The following is a 22,291-nucleotide window of genomic DNA, read 5'->3' as shown; positions in this document are numbered from 1 at the left end:
ACACTCCTCCTACGCTGTATTACTTATGTCCAGTGACCTAAAACAAGAGTGAATCTAAAAGAAAAACCAGACAAGACTCTGGCCTTCCATGCCTAGGCTAAATCAAGGAGTTATGCCTTTGGCAGAAGTACACACGGCTTCATGGGAAGAAGTGCCTGAGATTGGTCCTTACTATTTGTTACAGAGAACAATCGAGGCCCAGAACATGCAATTTGAACACAGAATCCCTTTACGACTGAGGTAATGCATTGCAGCTTTAACTGTGGTGATGTGTTTGCGCTATAGCTGATAGGGAAGGAGGTTCCTGCAACCCTGCCATGTTTGATGTGCACAATCCTTTAATACAGATGATAGGAGAGGACGGGGACCAATGTTTCACACTACCAATGTAGGCTGGACATTTGGACCTTCGCTCCAGTAAGACCAAGCTATTGCTTCTCTTTCCGTTTTTTACTCTTTCTACTGAAATTCAGCCTGATCTAGTTAAGTCCATCAGGACCTGCTTGCTGACATCATTGGAGTTCTCCACAGTCATCAACATGACTAGCTTTATTTTATTTATTTTTTCAACTAGGTTTGAAAAGGAAAAGTAAGGGGGGGGGGAATAAATTCCCATTTCCTTTCTGAAATAAATACTCAAGGAAGGACTGGGAGAAGTTCATGACTCATGGCCCGGGACCTCACTCTATGTGAATGCAGGAGTTCTGTACCAAGCAGTACCATAGAGGAGAAAGGTTAAATGTGTGAATAGGGATTCAGAGAAAGTCCAGAAGGGCCTTTGACATCACTGAGTGGACGCTCCTCGATAGCAAGGCGTAATAATCCGCAAGGCTAAGCGAAGGATGCCTTACTTAGAATTCAGGGCACCTGGAACGCCACACACCATTCTTCTATTGTATGTATTACCTATCCTCTGAGTTAATTTCGTAAATAAACAACCTTGGGTGGTTGGTGATGGGGTGTTTGGTGTACCTTTTGGGGAGAAGCTCCCAAGTGCGCAGATAAACCGACACTTGCACCAAAGCAGATTTGAGTCCTGAGTGTGAGTCTCTATGACATTCCACATCATGAAAGGCTCAGGGGTCCTTCTCACTCATACTATGGAGTCTTTAGGGAAATTGCTTTTCCCCAACACCCACTATTCAGAGATAGGCTTTAAACGGTAGGAACCATAGCAAATCTGAATAAAAGGGACATGGCCCAGCGAAGTGCCTGATAAACAAGTATCAGTCCTGAGTTCTGATGCAAAACACGCACATAAAAAGTCAGGCATGGCAGCGCACATCAGTAATTCCAACTCTGGGGAAGCAGGAAGAGGAGATTCTTGGAGTTCAGTAGCCAGCCAGCCTAGCTCAAGCTGTGTAGGTTTCTACAGTGCCGTTTCCCACCATTAGAGTACCATACACTACGGTAGTTTCCCTGCCCTGTATTCCACCTCCCCAGGCCCTAGCCCCAGGCAGCTGGTGATCCCCCTGCAGTTTTACTTTTTCCAGTATGTAATACAGCTGGGATTGTGCAGTACGCAGCCTTTTCAGGCGCTTCTTTTGCTTAATAAAAAGCATTTCCAGTTCCCTTAGGTGTTTTATGTCCTGACAGTTATTTCTCTTCATTGCTTACTGGTGCTCCATTGTCTATATGGACTATGGACTCCATCTTTAGATCCCCTGACCATGGTACTCCCACATCCCTTCGCATCCCACTGAAACATAAGCCAAGCTTTGGAGAGGTGTCTAGCGATGAGAAAAAGAATTGAAATTATGATTTGAGCAAAGGCTCACATGTTTTCTGTAGCTAATTACTCATGTCCCACTTTGCCAAGGGGGATGAGGGGCTGAATTTCGATTCAAATGTAAAGTAATTTTCCCTCGAAATTGTTCTGGAGTATATTTATCTCTGAGAAAAAAGTCTTGCCTCTAGGATGATTCAGATGGAGATGAAATTTTACTCTAACATTTAGAGGAAAGGAAAAAAGGAAAGAGAAAAAAATCAGGCAGAGTGAAAAATAAGAGACAGAATGGAGAGAGAGAGAGAGAGAGAGAGAGAGAGAGAGAGAGAGAGAGAGAGAGAGAGAGAGAGAGAGAGAAAGAGAGAGAGATTTGCTAACCACAGGATTCTCTGAAAAAGGTATTTTTCTCTCTTTTACAAGTTAGCGGTTACTGAATTATTCATGAATCACGGAAAGGCTGTCTTCTCCCTGGGTGATGGATAACTGAGCAGGAGAGCGCTCCAAGTGGGTTTGCCACATCAGCCAGTACTCTTGCTTGGAGCACAGGGTGCGCTCCTCTCCTGGCTTCTGCTCTTGCAGCCAGGCGTCTTCCTGCTGCTGCCTGCCTGCCCACCCTCCTGGGCTTGCAGCCTACCACTTGACTTTCTCCAATTCTGCTGCCAGCTGCGGAGACTCCCCACAGCTGCTGGCTCCTGCCTGGGACCATGTGTGCGGATGCTGCACGGGAGAAGCAAGGCGCTTGCTCCTGGCACGGATCCCAGCTCAGTTTCTCCTGTTGACTTCTGGACCACAGATGCTGCTGCCTAGGAGGTATTTCTTGGCATCTCTTCCTCTGCTATCACCAGCTAAGGACTGGCTCCAAATCAAGGTACCTCTACTCCCTCTTCTTGGCGTTTTTCCCAGCTAGGATATCTCTACTTTCTCTCGGAAAAGATGGCTCTGGCTGGCAACGCACATTCCCAACTCGTGTGTGTGTGTGTGTGTGTGTGTGTGTGTGTGTGTGTGTGTGTGTTTGGGGAAACTGTTCTAGGTATAGATATTACCTTAGGGCTTCCCTGCTTCTCGCTAAGTGTAAAGTGGACCTTCTCTGTCACCGGAGACATTTCTGAGGCAAGGCACCTGTCATCTGCCACCCCCGTTCTCCTGTTCTCTTTCACCTCCCCTCCTCCCCCTCCTCCAGCCCATTATTCGGCTTCAGCCTTTTGTGTCGGTGATAGCGGGCTGAAGAAATGTTTTTGCCCTCCCAGCAGGCAAGTGTCAGGATGGGCCACGCTACACGAAGCCAACGCTAGGGCGCGAGGTGTGAAGAGTTGGCCAGAATGACCAACTCATCCTCCACTTCGACCTCCACCACTACTGGAGGATCACTGCTACTGCTCTGCGAGGAAGAGGAATCGTGGGCGGGCCGGCGGATCCCGGTGTCTCTCCTGTACTCGGGGCTGGCCATCGGGGGCACGCTGGCCAACGGTATGGTCATCTATCTCGTGTCGTCCTTTCGAAAGCTGCAGACCACAAGCAACGCCTTCATCGTGAATGGCTGCGCCGCGGATCTCAGCGTCTGCGCTCTCTGGATGCCACAGGAGGCAGTACTGGGGCTCCTTCCCGCCGGCTCCGCGGAGCCCCCGGGGGACTGGGACGGTGGCGGAGGCAGCTACCGTTTGCTCCGGGGAGGGTTGTTGGGCCTAGGGCTCACCGTGTCCCTTCTGTCCCATTGCCTCGTGGCGCTGAACCGCTATCTGCTCATCACCAGGGCGCCTGCCACCTACCAGGTGCTGTATCAGCGGCGCCACACGGTGGGCATGCTGGCACTGTCCTGGGCGCTCGCTTTGGGTCTGGTGCTGTTGCTCCCGCCCTGGGCTCCTAAGCCGGGAGCCGAGCCCCCGCAAGTCCACTACCCTGCGCTCCTGGCGGCGGGAGCGCTGCTGGCGCAGACGGCGCTGCTGCTGCACTGCTACCTGGGCATCGTGCGCCGCGTGCGCGTCAGCGTCAAGCGGGTCAGCGTGCTCAACTTCCACCTGCTGCATCAGCTACCCGGCTGCGCCGCCGCCGCCGCCGCCTTCCCCGCCGCCCCGCACGCGCCGGGTCCCGGAGGCGCCGCGCATCCCGCGCAGCCCCAACCCCTGCCGGCCGCTCTGCAGCCTCGCCGGGCGCAGCGGCGTCTCAGCGGCTTGTCGGTGCTGCTGCTCTGCTGCGTCTTCCTGCTGGCCACGCAGCCGCTGGTGTGGGTGAGCCTGGTCAGCGGCTTCTCCCTCCCGGTGCCCTGGGGCGTGCAGGCGGCCAGCTGGCTCCTGTGCTGCGCCCTATCGGCGCTCAACCCGCTGCTCTACACGTGGAGGAACGAGGAGTTCCGCCGATCCGTGCGTTCAGTCCTGCCGGGCGTCGGGGACGCGGCTGCGGCCGCTGCGGCCGCCACCGCGGTGCCAGCCATGTCCCAGGCGCAGCTGGGTACCCGGGCGGCTGGCCAGCACTGGTAACACACCTTGCTTGGAGGGGCTTCCTAAACCACCTGCCGCACCGCCTCCTTCTTTTGTAAGCTATCCGCAGCCCCAGGGAAGATCCCCACGGAGAAGATTTTGCCTTCCTTCCCAGTGCAATACCTGAAGGTCTTCCCCTAAACGGAGTCCCCATTGTGTGCGGCCATTAGACTTTCCCCCTTTTGTTTCTGTGTTTTAAAGACACCCTTAGGTCCATCTACCCAGACTGCAAGGACTTGTAAACTGGCATTTTAAGAGAACCAGTTAATTTATTTCAAGTTTGCTTTTGAAAAAGAGCTTTCATAACATACAACCCTTCCAACCTCCACCGTCTTATATACGAAGCGCCTTGAGTGTGTGAGTGTGCATGAGCCAAAGGGAATACCGTTGAGGAAGACACTGTGTGTAGACAGTATCCTAACCACGCTTCCTTCTGTTAGAGTTTAGTCTTTGTATATTGACCTCGAAGAGTGAAACCACAGGTGTGTACACCGGCCTGAGTTGCCACTGAGACCTCAAGCCCTTTATTCTTAAAAGGGCTTTTTTTATTGAGTCATTTTTTGAAATGAGATTGAGTCTTAAGCCAGTGAGGAAACAAACCAAATTTATTATTTTACTCTCTATTCACTTCTAAGGTGGAAAGTTACCGTCGAGTGTTAAAGTAAAAAAAAAAAAAAAAAAAAAAAAAAAAAAAAAAAAAAAAAAAAAAAAAAAAAAAAAAGTCAAATTTTGGATTGGTCTGAAACCAGAAGTGGAATTTTGAAAGCAAAAAGAAGGGGCTATCTATTTTAGGGTAGCAGTTTCACATTTTCTGAAGCATGCACACTTCTCGCTACCCACATTTGTAACCGATTTATTTGCCTCTGAGTGTGATCGCAGCTTTGAACATTCTGTACTATAATGGTTGCTAAGGAGAATGACTCCTGTAGTCTCTTTAAAATATCTCAATGCACATGACATAATTAAACACTAATACCATAATTGCATAGCTAATGTTAGCCGCCATTGCATGCTCCTAGATGCTAGAACTTATTGGGCATGTGGTACACAAAGCAATACCCATTAGACAAGGACATTTTTACCTCTTCCAGACACCAGAAGAAAAGGCCTTTTAATCATTTGAAAAGAGACATAGGTGAACCCGTGGCTACCTAGAATTCTCGTCTTGACCTAGTTTATGAGAAAACTTCCATTTGGGGACTTTGCCTCCCAAATGAAACCAATGGTCAGGATGATATAATACAGATTGGCTCCACAAAGGTATCTGTGCATTTAAGGGTTAAACAAGCCACATGTGAGGAAGTAACATTGTTTTATGTTGTTCATATATATCACAAAAACATTTACTATTAGTATCATGTCTGTGGAAGATGCAGTTATGCAGAAAGGGCATGTTTCACACGGTACTCTGTTCTCCAGGGTATCAACTGAGGTTTGCCATCTTCATCTTTGACTTCCTAAATGTATTTAGATGCATTTATAATGTACAAAAAAAAAAAAAACCACGTAAAATCGTCTTGTAAAATTAAACAGGGAAGAAAGTAACAGGAGGCATAAACTGGTCTGTTATCCACAAAATCTGGGGCCAAATAGCCTCAATTAACTGTGTGATTCAGGAGCAAAGACAGCTTGGTTTGTTGCACTCTTGGACCAAGAATGGTAAGAACACTTGTACATTTGAAAAAGTATGGACACACTGGAAACAGATTTTGTAGTAAGACAAAATAAAATGTTTGTCACTATCAATACATCGGCAGCCATGTCATTAACCAAACTGTGTGCATGTGCCATTTTTCTCTTATGAAGATTTCTTCTGTTTCCAGTTTCCTGGATTCAGATATTTAATTAAAGTTTAGATAACACTTCTCTTGGCTCTATCTATTCTTTCTTGGGTATCTTCTATCTCTCTGTCTGGAGGATCCTGTACCAGAAGACATTGTGCTCCAAAGCACTAAGGATACAAAGTGACTCCTTTTTGCTGGCTGTAAGTTTGTTTTCAGTTTCTAAACTGCTCTTTACTTTGTATAGTTACATAAGCTCCTTACATTGGTCTGGGAAAAGAAATAGCTATGTTCTCTTTCTGTAAACATTGAGGAATGGGTCATAAAGATAACAGAGAGGTGGCGATTTTCTAAAGCTCTGTCAACAAGCTCTTCTAGTTAACCATTGTCCTTGTTTCTTGTGGGTGATGCAAACCAGTTCTCTCTGTCCCTGTGATGTGCCACACATATAAAGAGCTTTGTGAATGAGACTCTGATACCTTGCCGTGTTTCTGGCTAGCACTCTCAGGCTGGCACCACGCCACGAGAGAGACCTACTTTTGATTAATTTACTGGCAATTAACTCCACAGGACTGACTCCTTTTAGTTTCAAAGTAGCACTGATGCATCTAAAAATGCCTGCCTAGGCGCTGCCTGCGAGTGTTGGAGTTACTGCTTTGACAAATTAAATTAATGGAGATTGTGTTCTTACTTAAATGAAACCACATATTATCCACTCAGGAATAAAAAAAAATCCTAACTGCTATCCTGGGCTGTCCTAATTTACTTTTGTGCTTCTTTTTCTTTGCATGCATGCCTCTTAAGATGTATAACATCTGCCTTCCTTCTGCATGCATTTCAAGAGCTAAATTCTAGGACAGAATAGGCCCTAACCCCATACTTTCTTCCTTTTACAATGAAGAGTGTTAACAAACAAGAATTCTGCTTGGTACAGGGACATTTGTGGAAGGTAATTCAAGTCAGGTCAATTTCTCTTTGTCTCAGAATTACAGAGAAAAGATTTCCACACTGGAATATTTTTCTTTTCAGAGGGATTCAGCGGTGGATGGCATGCAGCAGAGGAAGGGACAAAGGGCAAAGAGTCCCTCTTTAAATGACTGATAAGGAAAGTTGTTGAAAAGATCTACTGGCCAATAGGGAGCCAGTCTTGTTTGAATTCACAGTGGAGGACAACCTTGTCCCGCTGAGGATGACTACACTAGCTCACTGTGTGTCACCTTTATCACAGAGATAAAGAGATTCAGATGGCGCTTGCCCAGGCCAGCTCTAAGGCAATCTTGGTGGCTTACAAGTTCATGGCATGATTCTACATCAAAGAACACGGAGTTGGGGCAATAGCTCAGTCAGTAAAGTGCTTGCTGTAGAGGCATGAGGACCTGAGTTCAGATTCCTACAGTGCATTTAAAAAGCCAAGCATGGCATGACGTGTCTGTAATTCTAGTGCTGGGAAGGCAGAGACCGATGGACTTCCTGGAACTTGCTGAGTAGTCACTTTAGTTGATGAGGAGTTCCAGATTCCAGTGAGAGGATCTGCCTCAGAAGAAAAAGTAGGGGTTAACTGAAGAAGACTACATGCATGTGCTTGTGTGTTCTTGCGCATGCGTGCGCGCGCACACACACACACACACACGAACATTGAGAAAAATCATGATGTCCCTTCCTTTCAAGGCCCATCCTTAATGTTCACAGCTCCAGTTGGAGCTCTTGGTCTATGGAAGGGCAACCTTTCTCTCCCTGGTATTTGACCTTATGGAGTCTCATGCAAAAGTGTGTTGTTTAGCTCACATCTCACAGCTCTGACTGCATTCCTATCTCAGCCAGAGATACCTTGTCATCTCTGGCATCTAGTGGTGAACCTATAGGGCCCAGAGCATTCCCTGGAAGTGATCTTTGGCTCTTTGGGCAGGAAACTCCTGGGTTCCAGGCAGTTGCATCTGTTGAGAGAATAGAAGTTCCAGGTTGCCATGTGTCCTTGTGAGACTGGTGGTCAGAGGACGATGAAAACCCTCCTTTAATGTGTCAGACCTAGTTGGAGTCCCAGTTTCTCTAAGTGCAATTGTGCTTTCAGTATCAGTTTCTAGGTCCTGTCCGGGCAGCCTTGCAGAGCATGCCCCACCTATAGGACCTCCGTACTAGAGCCTCACACTGAGATTCTAGATGCTTCAGAAGGCCTGATGCACAGCTGAAGGTAAGGGAAAGACTGCAGTCGAAGCAGAAGTTGGAGACAGATGTCTGGAAGAAAGATGTGATGGTACTTGGGATGCCCTGTGCAAATCTCCGTACAGCTGTGCACCTTTGGAATTTTCACAAGGACAATATGCCTTTAAAAAAAAATCTAGCCAAAGATAAATAAATAATAAAAAGGAAAAAGAAAAGAAAAAGCACAGAAATGAAAGAAGTCAAGGCCTGAGATGTCATGGGGTTAATTAAATGCAGACACTGGACTAAAAGGCAGGTCTGACTCTGGACCATGACACTGTAGCTAACATAATGGAGGTGACAATCAGAACTCTACACGAAGCCTGGAGTCCCCTCCACAGTGTGAGCATTCCTTAAACTGCCTTCCTGACTCAGATCTGCTGGTGTAGCTCTGTTGTCTGCATACTAGCTGTTAGCACAGACCAGCTTCATGCCAGCCTCAGATCATTTGAGGGCTTTACTGGATTATTCTAGCTTTTTACTCTGAGGAAGCCCATTCATTGTCTACCTCCTCCTCATCAGGGCTTCTCTGATCCAGCCTTGGGCTCTTCTCCACAGAATTCATGCACAACCTTAGTCTTACATATTCCATTGTTATGACATCTCCTTTTAAATGTATGTGTGTACATGTGTACAAACACACACACAGAAACAGACAGACAGACAGACAGACAGGATCTTCAAAACTAGATAGGAAAGCTATTTTTTCTTTCACTTATTTTTATCTATTTTGTAATAGATTTTTTTCAAAACTAGAAGTACATTATGTATTTAATATATATTTGTAGCTGATAGCAGTAATTTTCCATTTTTAAATTAATTTATGTTCATATAACAAAATGGGTTTCATCACGGCATCTTCATACTTATGTGTCATGATAATGACAGTTTTTAAAGAACAAAGATTTTGACTTGTTCTCTTGAGTATTTATTTTTCTCATAATGAAATAGACTCAGGAATAAATCCTAGTTCCCAACTCATTTCTTTCCAAAGGCTACTCCAGGGTAATCAAGTATGGGATTGTGAGACAGGTGTCAAGGAACAAGCTGTCAGCGCCATCATTTGAGGAAGATTGCTACTCCTGTCACATTCCAATTGTTCACACGACTCAGTCAACCTTAGGATGCTCTGGTTCTAATCACTACTTTAAATTCAGTGCCTAATTGCTCAAGGTGTGCAGTTATTATACTGCTAACCAATGACCAGGCCCTGTTACCAGAACCTGGGAAAATTTTTACCTCTTTTCTGCAGTGGGCAGTGCTGGAGAAAGTGCTGGGGACCACTCCAGGCTATATTTACTTTATTTGAAGTTTCAAAATGTTTCTTATGTAAATCGGGCCCAGTTTCCAGTTTTGTGTTTTCAAGAGTAGAAAGCTGTGTGTCATCCTTTGTCTGAGTATCCTCTGGGAGAACAGAATGTATACAGTGATAAACCAAGTTATCCCACCCTGCTTCTTTGATAAAATGGAGGTTGAGTCAACCGCTCATTGGGTAAAGGTCCCTACCTCCAGGACGGACAAACTGAGATCTACAAGGCTGAGACAGGAGGATGTAACTGAGTATGGGTGCCATGTTAGGTTCAATAACTGTTTTTCCTACCAGTCTAACCATAGCTCATGGGCTGAAGAACTTTCCTTGGTCCAGGTTGAGAGAGAAGGACAGAGACTGCTTTTCATACAAGACTTTGCTAAAAGAGAGCCACTCTGTGGAGACACTTGAGTGGGTAACTATTCCCATGGAAGAGGCAACTCCTGTAGTTTGAAGACAGGGAAAGAGGCCAGCAGTGGCGGCAAAAAATCCTTTCTCTTGGGGGTCAAACAAGTGAGAAAATGATATTCTTCTGCCTACATATGCATCCCGTGGCTCTTGAAGCGTAGGATAGACTCACCGTGAAGATCCAGAGCAGTGTATTTCTAACTAGCTTTATCAGGCGGAAGAAAGATCTTCCAGTTTCAGATCACAGGTAAACTGCCAATTGTATCAGGCATTCTTAGCCAGGCTCCCTGTCATTTAGACCCTGAGTGCAAGGTAGAGCAGTAAATAAGTGTGGTGTCCAGGATATTTAAAAAAAAAATGTTGTGAAGCATGTTTTAAGATGGAGATGATCAGTTGGAGAAAAATGACTAAAGAGAAAAAAATGATGTTGCAAATATCAGAAACATTGATGATGATGATGACGACGACACTTTTCACAACCATGAAAGACAGGTATTAACCCAGGTGTGGTGACATATGCTATAATCTTAAAATACAATAGGCATAGGCAGGAGTACCCCTGTAAGTTCATGGCTAGCCTGAGGTACATAGTGAGACCCTTTCTCAAGAGGAAAAAAAAAATGACAAGGCAGGTACTGTGGTTTGTTTTACGCCTGAGGCTCGTCCTCACTGTCCTTAAATGTCACCAGCAAAGGAGATCCATGACTGTTAAACTCAAGCCTAGCTGATTCCAAAGCCTGGGCTTAGAGACATCGTGTCAAATGCAGAATCCAGAGCAAATGCTGGAAGCAAGAGTTGGCTTAGTGGGTGGGAGATAGATTTCAGCTTAATAGGAGGAAAAAAAGAACTTTATCTCAATTATAAGCACTCAAAATAGTCGGGGCTGTCTCCAGAGACTATGACTTTCCCAGCACCTGAAGGATGCAAGTTGAGGTAGAGGATTAACTCACGAATGGGAGATTCTATGCCAGGTAGGAAGCCTCCCTATGATATAGCGCTGAGATGCCTTTAAAGGCTGGTTTCTGTGATTACATAATAGCTCTTCTGCTTGGAGATGACAGACGCTTTCTTGTTCTGGGCCTGTGATATTTCAGCTGGTTAGTCACAAGGAGCATGCCTGCTATACATCCTACTCTCACCAGCCAAAGAGAAGCAAGGCTCGGTGACAAGGGACTGTCCCTCTTTGGGTACAGGGACACCAACAGGACACATTCTTTGTCCCTTTGCCTCGTTCATGCTTTTGTTCATGCTGAGCAAAAAGGTCAGTCTCCCTTTTAGTTCCACCTCATTCCCAAATTTTCTTTTTCCTAAGTGGAATATAGGCTAGGAGAGGTGTATCTTATAGGTAACATTATTTTCCAGCAAAATATTGAGACATGGTGTATGGTGTATTAGCTATACACATTTAATTGTTACAAAGGCAACAGTTTTGATTGCTTTATTTTGGGGGGTGGAACATATTTCAAGGCAACCACTTGGATAAAAACCAGGTTAAGGTCAGCTTTCTTGGGAGTAAGGTCAGTGTTCCTCAGTGTTGTTTGCAGCTGAGGGTGGCTTTGCATGTGACACGGTCTCAAACGGATTTCAGACAAACCCTATTTGGATAGCTATTTTTGGCTGTCAACTTGACTATATCTGGAAATAGCTAACACCACCTATGAGGGATCTTTACTTTATGTGAAGTGGAAAGATCCAATTCTAATCTGGATGCTTTGAGGCGGGAAGACACAACTCTAGCCTGGGACACACCTTCTGCTGGAAGCTTGCATAAGGATGGGGAAGAAGGAAGCTTTCGCTATGTGCCTGCTTGCTTTTGCCTCAGCAACGAGTTCATACCTTCACTGGCATCAGAACTACTTCTTTGGGATTCTGGTACATACTGAAGGCTGGCTTATCTTCATAGAGCCTCAAGGACTGAACAACTACTGGATTCTTGGACCTTTCATTCATAGGCAGCCATTATGGGATTAATCTTCTTCATTGCCAGATGTATAGGCTCAAGGCTAAGGTTGAAGGATCACAGGCTGAGGCCAGCCTGGACTAAATAAAAAATCCCAAATTCATCTGGGCTACCTAACACCTTATAGCAAATCAAATCAAATCATATCACAAAGAATTTATAAAAGTGTTTCCAGAGGCAAACTTCTAAACCCTGAACTTCCCAGCCTCCAGAACTTCAAGAAATCTCTCTTACTTACAATCGACTCTGCCTCAGGTACTGTGTGACAGTATCACGAGATGGGTGAAGATGCTGAATCATAATGCAATAAGGTTCCTTTTGTCATGTAGTATAAGACATTTAAAGATGCTTTGGTTGGGATTGGACTTTCTCAGTGAAGGATTGCTTTGCCTGCCACGGATGTGGAACTCAAGCTAGATGCTGGGGTTTGACTGCAAAGGGAGAGTTCAGGAAAATGAGCCAGAAGGGAACATTTTATGGATGTAACCATGTTCTTTTTGTACTGTCCTATTTTGGGGTCAACTTTATGGTCTTTTGGGGACTAATGATGTCTTTGAGTAAATGTGAAAAAATTTAATTCTCTTTTGTGATTTTAAATTTTCTTATCCGTGTCACTTTTGGTTTTTAGTGTTTGTATTGCAAAGCAAAACAAACAAACAAAAAAACCAATAGATTTTATTTCAAATATGCTCTCCACTGAGCCCTAGCATGTCTGCCCCTGGAATTCCCAGGCCCTCTCTTGATCTTTCTAGCCCCTCCCCATGCCTGCTCTTGTTCTGTGCAAGGCATGCTGGGAGCGGTGATGCTGTATTCCAGACAACAGTTTCACTGAAACTATTAACCACGGAAGCTACCAGCTTGTCATTGGACCAGTCCTACCAGCCATGTCAGAATATTGTATAAATATCAGTTTCAGGAAGCCAGGTTTATACCCGTTGTAAAAATATATAATAATAAGAGTTTGGTTTTTTTGTTAAAAATTATTTTCTCTCTCTCTGTGACTGTGTCTCACACATGCACTGTGCGTGTGTGTGTGTGATGTGTGTGTGGCTGGGAGGAAGGGACCTCATAAAGGTCAGAAGATGCTTTTCTGAGTTAGTTCTCTTCTTTCACCATGTGGGCCCTGAGGACTGAACTCAGGTCATTAGGCTTAGTGGCAAGCACATTTATCTGCTGAGCATCTTCATACTCAAAGTTAGCTTTTTAACCAATTGTATTATTATAGGACATGCTATCTCTGGAAAATGTCATGGCCATATTTTGCCTTTTCCTCTTTGAATCAAGTATCTCTTACCCAGACTTCAATCTACAATGTTATTACAAAAGTATGGAGATCCTTGATGTCATTAGGAAGAACCACACACAGCCCAGGAGAGGTTGTTTGAACCTCCACCCCCCCACCCCACCCCCCACCCCCGAGCTGGGATGGAGATTAAGGGAGAAATACTTCCTTTTAAAAAAAATCAATCTCTGTCTACTCTGGAAAAACCATAAAAACAAGAGGGTTCATTTGCAGAGATGGAAATCTGAAAGCATAAGGGGATGGTAATTTTCTATAGCTAAAAATACATCTCATCTCAATGCATTTCTGTCATGTGGGTTGCTAGCAGTGTGTCCAGGCTTCATCTGTAAGAAAGATACTGCATCTGAGCCTGAAGTGAGGATGCCAGTGCTGTGGTTTTCAGGGACTTTCTGTAAGGTGCACACAGCCAGGAGTTGGCAGACCAATTACCATTTGGTTTCAGTTCTTTACGAGAGCCTCACACACAACTGTGTGAATTGTCCCTAGAGTCCGTGCCTTCTCCAGACTGAGATCAAGTAGGAAAGCATACAACAAACAATTCAATAAAACAGGATGCAACAAAAGATGAACGCACACACACACTGTTATGAATATGTATAACAGTGAACATGAAACTGAAGTGCCAGAAATGACTGTCAAATTTCAAATCAAATCACATTGGAAAAATTTAAAACTTTGACTCTATGTGAAAATAAAGAACTTGACCCAAGCAACCTCAGGTAAAAACTGGTAGGAAATTCAGATCCAGGTCATTACAGATAGCAAAAGGTAAGATCCAGAGGAAAAAAGGTAAATGTCACTTGATCTTTAGAACCATTGCCTTCCACAGTGGATATCTCCATATGTCAGGAGAGCAGTTGCAAGCTATTGTCTTAAGCCATTTTTGGAAGGCAATTTGAATTAAAAATATGGACTGCTACCAAAGCATGGCTTCTATCAGGATATGCACTTATATTCACAGACTCCAGTGTGGGCAAATAATTGCAGGCTGGGCTGAAATCAAGGAAATGCTCTTTCAAATAATTTATGTTGGATTACAATTCTAGATGTAGTTTGGTATTCTCTTTGGAACTTTTAACTTAGGGATAACCACCACAGATTGCCAACTAAAATCTGAGTTCATTGATGTTAAATTGATGATTTGGTTACAGAGCTGATTTTAGACCTAATCTTGTAGTAGCATTCCAGGAAGCCAATTTAACTGGACTGTTAGCAAAGGTAACAGTGTAGAAGATTCCAGAAGTATGTCAGGGAGTGTGTAGGTTTGAAGGAGACAAGGATAATCATGTAGGGCATTAGTCTGCTAGCTGAAAAATATCCAGTGTGTTTGTTAATACATTTCTTCCAGACATAAACAATTTCTTGAATGGGCTCTTGAGGGAATCCTATAACCCTAGTGACTACAGATACTGCTTTTAGATGACTTGAACAAGCTCTGGCCACTGATTCAACTGCAGTCTGTTTTTTTCTGTTTTCCCTCCATGTCTTTTCTTCCCTCTCCACTTACCCCTTCTCCTTTCTCTCATTTTCCCCATCCCTCATTCCTTCTCCCTCTTCCTTCTTTCAGGTGTCCCTTGCTCAGGGAAGTACGCATTCCCGGACTATACCTTCAGTCTTTATGTTCTAGAGGAAAGATATACAAAGCCCGATTGTTCTATTCACAGGCAATCAAGAGTAGAGGATTTGGAATAATTTGGAAGTTCTCCTGAGAAATGATGCTCAGTAGAGGCTGTCCTCTTTTCAAGGAAGAAGGTCCCAAGAGTTATTTCTCATCAGATCATAGATCAGAGACAACAGTAAACGGAAATTCAGGTTCAGGGACCTGCAAGCTCAGAATCTTCCGGTCTGCCTTTTAGTTATAGGCTTAGAATGATGCTGGAGTGTTGTTTTGGATGTAGGGCAAGAAGATTCTTTTGCTGGGTACTCACACCTCTTCTTGTAAGAGTTAATGACACCCATGAAACTTTCTGACCCTTGCAAGCACATGGCAGCATCAAATCGGTTCTTGAGGCTGCTCTGAAAGAACTACAGAGAAGAAAAATCATGTGTTTACTGAACTAGAGTAGAACTGCTAAGAGACTGTAGGATGTCTAAGCCTTGATGTAAAATGCATGTGAGAACTCTGATGGGAACTGCAAATCTCTGCGGTTTACTATCCTGGTGCAGAGTTGATTTTCCTAAGTAAGCAGATATCTCTTTGTCTACAGGGATGCTACTAATAAAATAAATAGGCTAAAGAGTGGAAAATGCTTTCCCTGTTGAAACCATTTGGATTTGGGGGTAGGGGTGGGGCTTGCCAGTAAGTAATTTATTTAGATCAGATATTGTGGGAAATTATGGGCTAAACTACTTGTGACTATGAGATTTTGTATACAGCTCCATTGCTACCCAGAAAGTCTTTAGACAGGGAGGACTATTAGTCAGAGATCTCTAGAGGAATAGAACCAATAGAATGAATGTCTATTACTATAAAGACTGGTTAGCCCAGCAATGGTCCCAAGCATGCTGGAGAGCCAGAGACTCCTGTAGTTGCTAAGTCCAGGAGACTGGTGCCTCAGCTTTCTTGTTCTGCAGTTAATAGCCTGGAGGGTTCTGGAGATGTGCTGACCTCAGCTTTTCCTGGAAGATCTGAGAAGTTGTAATCAGCTGTCAGTCAAGAACGGCAGCAACAGGGTAGATGCACCTACCACTAAGAAACAAATGCAGGTAAGTGAAAGCAGTATCACCCCTCCCCTAACCTCTTTTTATCTAGATCACTGCCACGGGAGCTATTGTCCACTCTAGGGACAGTCTTCATTCTATCAGTTAATACTCAGAGGAAATACTCTCACAAGCTGCCCTGAGTGGTGTCTTTTAGTTCATCCAACCCAGGTGACAAGCAAGATTAAATACCGCAGATGAGTTGGGAGTATTTCCAGGAGATTTCTGAGGAATATTAAGCCTGTATGTCATTAGGTTTCCGTTGATAGGAGTGAGCTTCAGGATTTAGGGAGTGCTGATGCCATCTAGGAAGCGGTTTTGAAGGATCTGGATGATTTTCGATAGCCTCAGCACCTTTTAATAAAATTTAATCATCTCGGCAGGCACAGTCTGGTCCTAGAGAACACGTACTGTTCCAGTGTGGAGAAAAATCAGCTCCCAATGTTATTTGACTTGGCCTTCTAGTTTAGAATGAAGGTCTCCCCCCCCACCTCCTCATCCAGAATTATATCACCTAATTGAAAAGAATAAGTTCCAACGAGGAAACCTCTTAAATTTGATTAGAAACTGCCACCTTTAGGTTTTTGTGGGAAAAAAAAAACCGACTCTAAGAAAGTTTTTGGTATGTTACGATCGTATTCAAAGTGGAATGTCCCTAGTATTTACAAACTAGAGTCTAAGTCTCTCCATTTTTTTTTTCAAGTATAGTTTCCTTTTGTGGATTTAAAAGAATCACTTGAAACAGCCTACTGGGAAATCCACCATCATTATCATGGAAGAGACCAGGTTAGATGCCATTCTCAGGCTCCTTTTTAGAAATGTTCAAAGGAAAACTCAATTGAATGTCCTTGCCTTCAACAGTTACGAGGGTCCTTATGGAAGATTCCCTGGGTAAGGAAGGATGGTCTAGCTAGGGTGTAGCTCCTGCAGTAGTAAACCCTGAGTCACAGCTTGATTTTTCTGGTGATTACCTTTTGGATTATTCTTCTACCCTTGTAGTCTATTTCTAGTTCCAAGACCGAGAAACTTGTCATCATCAAGATAAAAAGAATTCATATATGTATTTATTTGTGGTGCCAAAGAGCAAACACAAGACTTTATGCAGGCCAGACTAGGTTATATCATCTTCTCTCAAATCTTAAATTCATCTTATACTATTTTACCTCATTTTGGGGTACTAAGTTTGAATCCAGAGCCTCCTTATGTGCACCCCGGGAAGTACTCCGACACCAAGTATGTATCCAGCCCTCTTTCTGCTTTTTTTTTTTTTGTTTGTTTCAAACAAAAAATTGAGACAAAATCTACTCAGTTGCTTAGGCTGGCCTTGAACTTTAAACCCTAGTGCCCCAATCTCTAGAATAGACATTGTTATGGGCCTGCACCACCATCTGCTACTGGAACACTAAGCAGATGTTGGTGAGGGTCTTAAGACTACACCCACAGTGACACACCTACTTCAACAAGGCCACATCTCCTAATGGTGCCACTCCCAGGGCCAAGCACATACAAGCCTTCACAAAAATTATGTGCATATGTATGTATGTAGGTCTGTGTATGAGTGAAGCAGGTGATTAGGACATCCAGAAGAAGGAGTCAGAGCCTCTGGAGCTGCAGTTAAAGGCAGTTGTGTGCTGACCAACATGGCTGCGAGGAAACAAATTCAGATCATCTGCAAGAAAATGCATGCTCCATCTCTCTAGACACCCCTTCCTGACTTCCATAAATGATCTCCTTTGATTAGAAATCAGGAGGAACTCCCCCTGACTCATTACTACTTCTGCCTGAGACACCCAAAACTCTTCCATGCTGTCCCCACAAACTTTCATGATTCAGTTTTAGTTCATATTATGCTTCGTAGGATTCTTTTGTTATTTGTATGTTTCTCTACACCTTAAATTGCTTAAAGAAAAGTACTGCATGTTGTTTAATGTCACTTTTCTACTAAAAAAATCGACATTAAATAAATGTTGGTGAAATGAAAGAGAGTCAGTCCACACCAGTCTTTTCAGAGAAAGCTGTGCTGTCAGTTAAGCTTTAATGCAAGGATCATTCTGAAGCTCAGCGGATGCACCATGGAACTCAGAAGTGAAAAAGCAACCACAAAAAATGAGAAGAAAAACTCCCGAAGAGAAGGCCAGAAAGAACTGTCACCTCACGACCTGCCTGCAGACTCTGCTGAGAGAAAGGTCACAGACTGCAGACACACAAGGTCATCAGGTCATGGGGAGGGAGAAGAAGCCAGGGTCAGGGGTAGGGAATCATTAACAGCTCTCCTTTCTCTCATCTCTACATTCAACCCTGAAACAGTTCTAGTTGCACAACCGTGCCCCACCCCCACTCCCTTCATGTTTCCGTCCTAGTCACTCTTGTTCTGACTTATTGCAAGAATCTCAGTGCTTGTCCTCTTCACAGCCTGTTACCAACCCAGGAGCTGTAACTTCACTTGACCTGCCAATGGGATGATATCAGACCTTACCTTAAAATCCTCTAATGGAGTCCCATCTTCCTCTCAAGGACCTCATGACCCGTGTGAGGTGGCCACCTCTCACCTTGCTGAGCTTGTCTTTGTTCTTCCCTCTGACCTTGCACTCCAGCCACACTGGATACCTTGACACTCCCCTGACTTTTAGAGCTGTGGATTTTTGTTAGTGTCTAAATATCATTGACAAATCCGAGCCCATGCAGTCCTTCTTCGTTCTTCTCGTGGGAGAAGCACATACCATGTCCATGGTTCTGGATCTTGCTCTTTTTCACATTAATACACAAAAACTTCATTTTTTAAAATAACTAATATTTCTTTAATCAAACAAATTTACCACGATTAACGCTGTTAGTTCTCCTTTGATGAACACGTGAAGTGTTTCTAAATATGTTCTATTACAATCCTTGGTGCCATAGGTAACTTCATACAGATGTCTTTGGGTATTTGGGAAGGTATAGCCGCAAGACACATGGGAACTGTTTGGCTGTAGAGTGTGACACATTTGCTATTTAGATAAGTATTGCCAAATCACTCTTTTCAATCAATAATGACATCTATAGCTCCTTTGAATATAATTTAAACTTAGAAGTCATTTCTTTCTTTCTTTTTTTCCTCACCTATAAATATCTTTTACCTATTTAACTTTTGGGCTGTTGCTAAATTTCTCTGAATCTCTAGAAATTATTTTGTATCATGATAGCCATTGTCTAGATAATGGATTAAAGCACATGTTCTCCCTCAAGTTCTTATTGGTTGTCATCTGACAGATCCTTTTGTTTTTGCACTGTTTAATTTATAAATCTTATGAAGTGTTATGATATCTTATATCTGCCCAGTTTAGACGAAGTATAATGGAAGCTAGTTTGCAACTTTGACTTATTTTGTGGTAACATTTTCAGAGCAAAATTTAATTTCCTATACGGGAGTTGTATTTATGTTCTCAATATAGTTTTTCTGTATGCTGAGCATGGTCCCTTGTCTCCTGACTGACATCAGTTGGGAGAAATATACAGATGGCCTCTTACACTGGTTCAACCTATGATACTTTACCTTTATGATCCTGACATGCATTTAGCCGACACTACACATTGGGCTAGTGATATGCAACACAGCACTCTTCTCATGTATCTAGGCAACAGCAGTAGGCTGTAGCAGCCAGCCATATGATGGTGAGGGTTAGCAACTAAAACTTCACTATGTTGTTTTATTACAGTAGGATGTTCACTGGGTGGGTCGCACTGAACACATTTCAAATTTTAGTGTTGTATTAGTTACTGTTCTGTTGCTGCGATGAAACATTACAACTAAAGTAACTTACAAAAATAATTTCTTATGGCTTGTGATATCAGAGGGATCAGAGACACAGCAGCCGGGGGCAGGCAAGATAGCAGGAACAGGAAGCCGAGAGCTCACAGTCTTAACAACAAAAACAAAACTGAGAGATCAAACTAGAAGTGGGTCAAGGCTATGCATTCTCAAAGCCCATTTCTGGTGATGTGATTCCTCCAACAAGACTACACATCCTATAGCCTTCTCAAGCAATGCCACTGTCTTACTTTCCAACTGCTGGGATGAGACAACAAGACCAAAGCAACTTACAGATGAGTTTAGTTGGGACTTGTGGTTTCAGGGGATTAGTTAGCATCTAAGACCATCATGGTAGGGAGCCTGAGAGCAGGCAGGCAGGCATGGTGCTGAAGCAGTAGCTGCGAGCTTACATCATCATCTATCAGGATGAGGCAGAAAGCCAACTGGGAATGGTGTAGGCTTTTGAAGGCTCAAACTCACCCTAGGGATACACCTCTTCCAACAAGGCCACGAATTCTAGTCTCCTTTCTAAAATTCCCACCAATTGGACTGAGGACCAAATGTTCAGATATATGAGCCTACGGGGGCTACCAGCCATCAATGGGGTACCAAGTGTTCAAACACTTGAGCCTCTAGGAGATATTTTTCAGTCAAACTACCAAAAGTATTTTCAGGCTATTATTTTTTTAAAAATCAGAACAGAACCTCACTGTGAGTAGGAGGGCATCTATAATACCGACTGCATTTTGGCTCTGTTTTTTTGATAAGTTTATTTTATGTGTACAAAAAGTTTGACCTGAATGTATATTTGAATATCACATGTGTATTCAGTGTTCACAGAGGTTGGTTGTAGCATTGGATCCCTGGAATTCAAGCTATAGATGGTTGTGAGCTGCCATGTGGAAACTAGAAATCATATCCAAGTCCTTTAGAAGAGCAACAGGTGGACCTAACTGCTGAGCCATCTCTCCAGCCCCTTGGATTTTAACATTTGACCCCTTCTTCCTCTTTCTCCTTTATCTTCCCTGACATCTCCAATGATCCCTTTCCCATTTTCCTTTAGGTTTTAAGATGTGATAATTTATTGATATATTTTAGTAATGACTATTCTAGGACGATTCCTCTGAGTATACAATGTGTCCTTTCACATATGAACTCAAGCTTTCTTTTGGGTTGGGCAGTTTTCTTGAATTATATCTTAGGGCATTTTTTTTTTTATTTGCTAACATTTACTTCTCCCCACCATGCTGGCCTTCAGAAGCCTACACCATTCCCAGTAGGTCCTCTGCCTCATCCTTATAGGTGAGGATGTAAGCTCTCAGCTACTGCTTCAGCACCATGCCTGCTGCTTGCCTGCTCTCAGGCTCCCTTCAGTTTTTTCTTCACTAGGAGCCCAATTACAAGTAGGCTGAATCTCTGCTTGCCTTTGCACATTTTTGTTAGTGTAATTTGTGTGTTTGTTACTTCTGTATTACAGTGTCTGATTCTATAGTAACGAATGGAGGGTTTTCTCTGGCTCACAAACTTATCATGGCTGTTGGGTCCTTTGCTCTTGGGAAAGCTATCCTGACAGCTGGGGTGTGAGATGGGAGCTCTTGTTTACCATGAACTGGAATCAGAGAATGACAGAAAGGCCAGGGACATGATGCTCACCGTCAAGGATGTGCTCACAGTGATCTACTTCCTCTAGCTAAGTCCCATCTTCAATGTTTCTAGACTGTTTCTAGACTGAAATAGTGTCACCAGTTGGGAACTAAATGTTCAAAATACCAGCCAGTGGAGAAATTTCATATTCAAACCTTAACAATTGGCTTTCTTATTTCAGTTTTATGCTGCATGTGTTTTGAAAATGTATGTTTTCAGTGGCCTTCCTCATTTTCTGATATGCCCCTTGTATTTTACATTATTTCTGAATGGCTCTTTCCTTCTTCTGTTTCATTTTTTAATTTTGACAATTTCTCTTTTTATAAACTTGTATTTTGGTTATAGCTCACCTGAAATCCTGTGGTGTTTGCTTTGTGGTTTTATCCTCTGACTTATTAAAAGTTAGATTGCAACACCAGGTTATATGTATTTTTTTCCAGTTTTATTGTGGTATTTTCCAAATGGATTTGAATTTCTGTAGGAATATTGTTTTGCTGATTTTTTACTGGTTTTCTTGATATACGGTGGGTGCATTTTTTCTTATAATACAATGAATTCAGTTTTCTTGGATTGTTTCAGGAAACTCCTATGGGTTATAGAAAGAGTGAGGGTACCTATCCAGCTGTACTACTCAAAGATTCCCGATTTTCTTTCCACAATAGACCCATGCCTCCACTTACTCTCTGCTTCCAACTTAGCTTTTATATGCAAGCTCAAAATTTCCCAACTTTTATAGAATACTGTTTCCACAGAACAACTTTGTCTACCCAGGTGTCACACTTGGAACCAGTATGTCCTCATTGGCTCATGACTTGAATACTTGGTCCCCAGATGGTAGTGTTACTTCAGGAAGAGATGGAAACTCGTAAGCTGAGCTGGAGGATGTAGGTCACTGAGGGTGGATCCTTGGGGGTGTATTATTTCTGCCTGTGGCTTGTCTATTCTTTACTTCCTAGTCAACCATGAAGTGAACGCTCTCTCTCTTTCTCTCAGTATG

The 22,291-nt window shown here is 43.4% G+C and overlaps 1 protein-coding gene across 2 annotated transcripts; it reads left to right on the top strand.

Moving 5' to 3' along the window:
- The first annotated feature begins 2,112 nt into the window (after positions 1–2,112).
- On the top strand, positions 2,113–6,065 carry Gpr88 (G protein-coupled receptor 88). Of its 2 annotated transcripts, none has more exons than XM_031375258.1 (2): positions 2,113–2,594; positions 2,977–6,065. In XM_031375258.1, exon 2 carries the CDS (start codon positions 3,046–3,048, stop codon positions 4,198–4,200), a length of 1,155 nt encoding a protein of 384 aa, XP_031231118.1. In that variant the 5' UTR covers positions 2,113–2,594; positions 2,977–3,045; the 3' UTR covers positions 4,201–6,065. The 2 variants fall into 2 exon arrangements, with proteins under 2 accessions (XP_031231118.1, XP_031231117.1); XM_031375257.1 differs by having other exon boundaries at positions 2,974–6,065.
- Positions 6,066–22,291: the final 16,226 nt, after the last annotated feature.

Source organism: Mastomys coucha, unplaced genomic scaffold (genome assembly GCF_008632895.1).
Source record: "Mastomys coucha isolate ucsf_1 unplaced genomic scaffold, UCSF_Mcou_1 pScaffold16, whole genome shotgun sequence".
In the NCBI taxonomy this organism is placed as follows: domain Eukaryota; kingdom Metazoa; phylum Chordata; class Mammalia; order Rodentia; family Muridae; genus Mastomys; species Mastomys coucha.
This window is presented reverse-complemented; position numbering and strand designations above follow the sequence as displayed.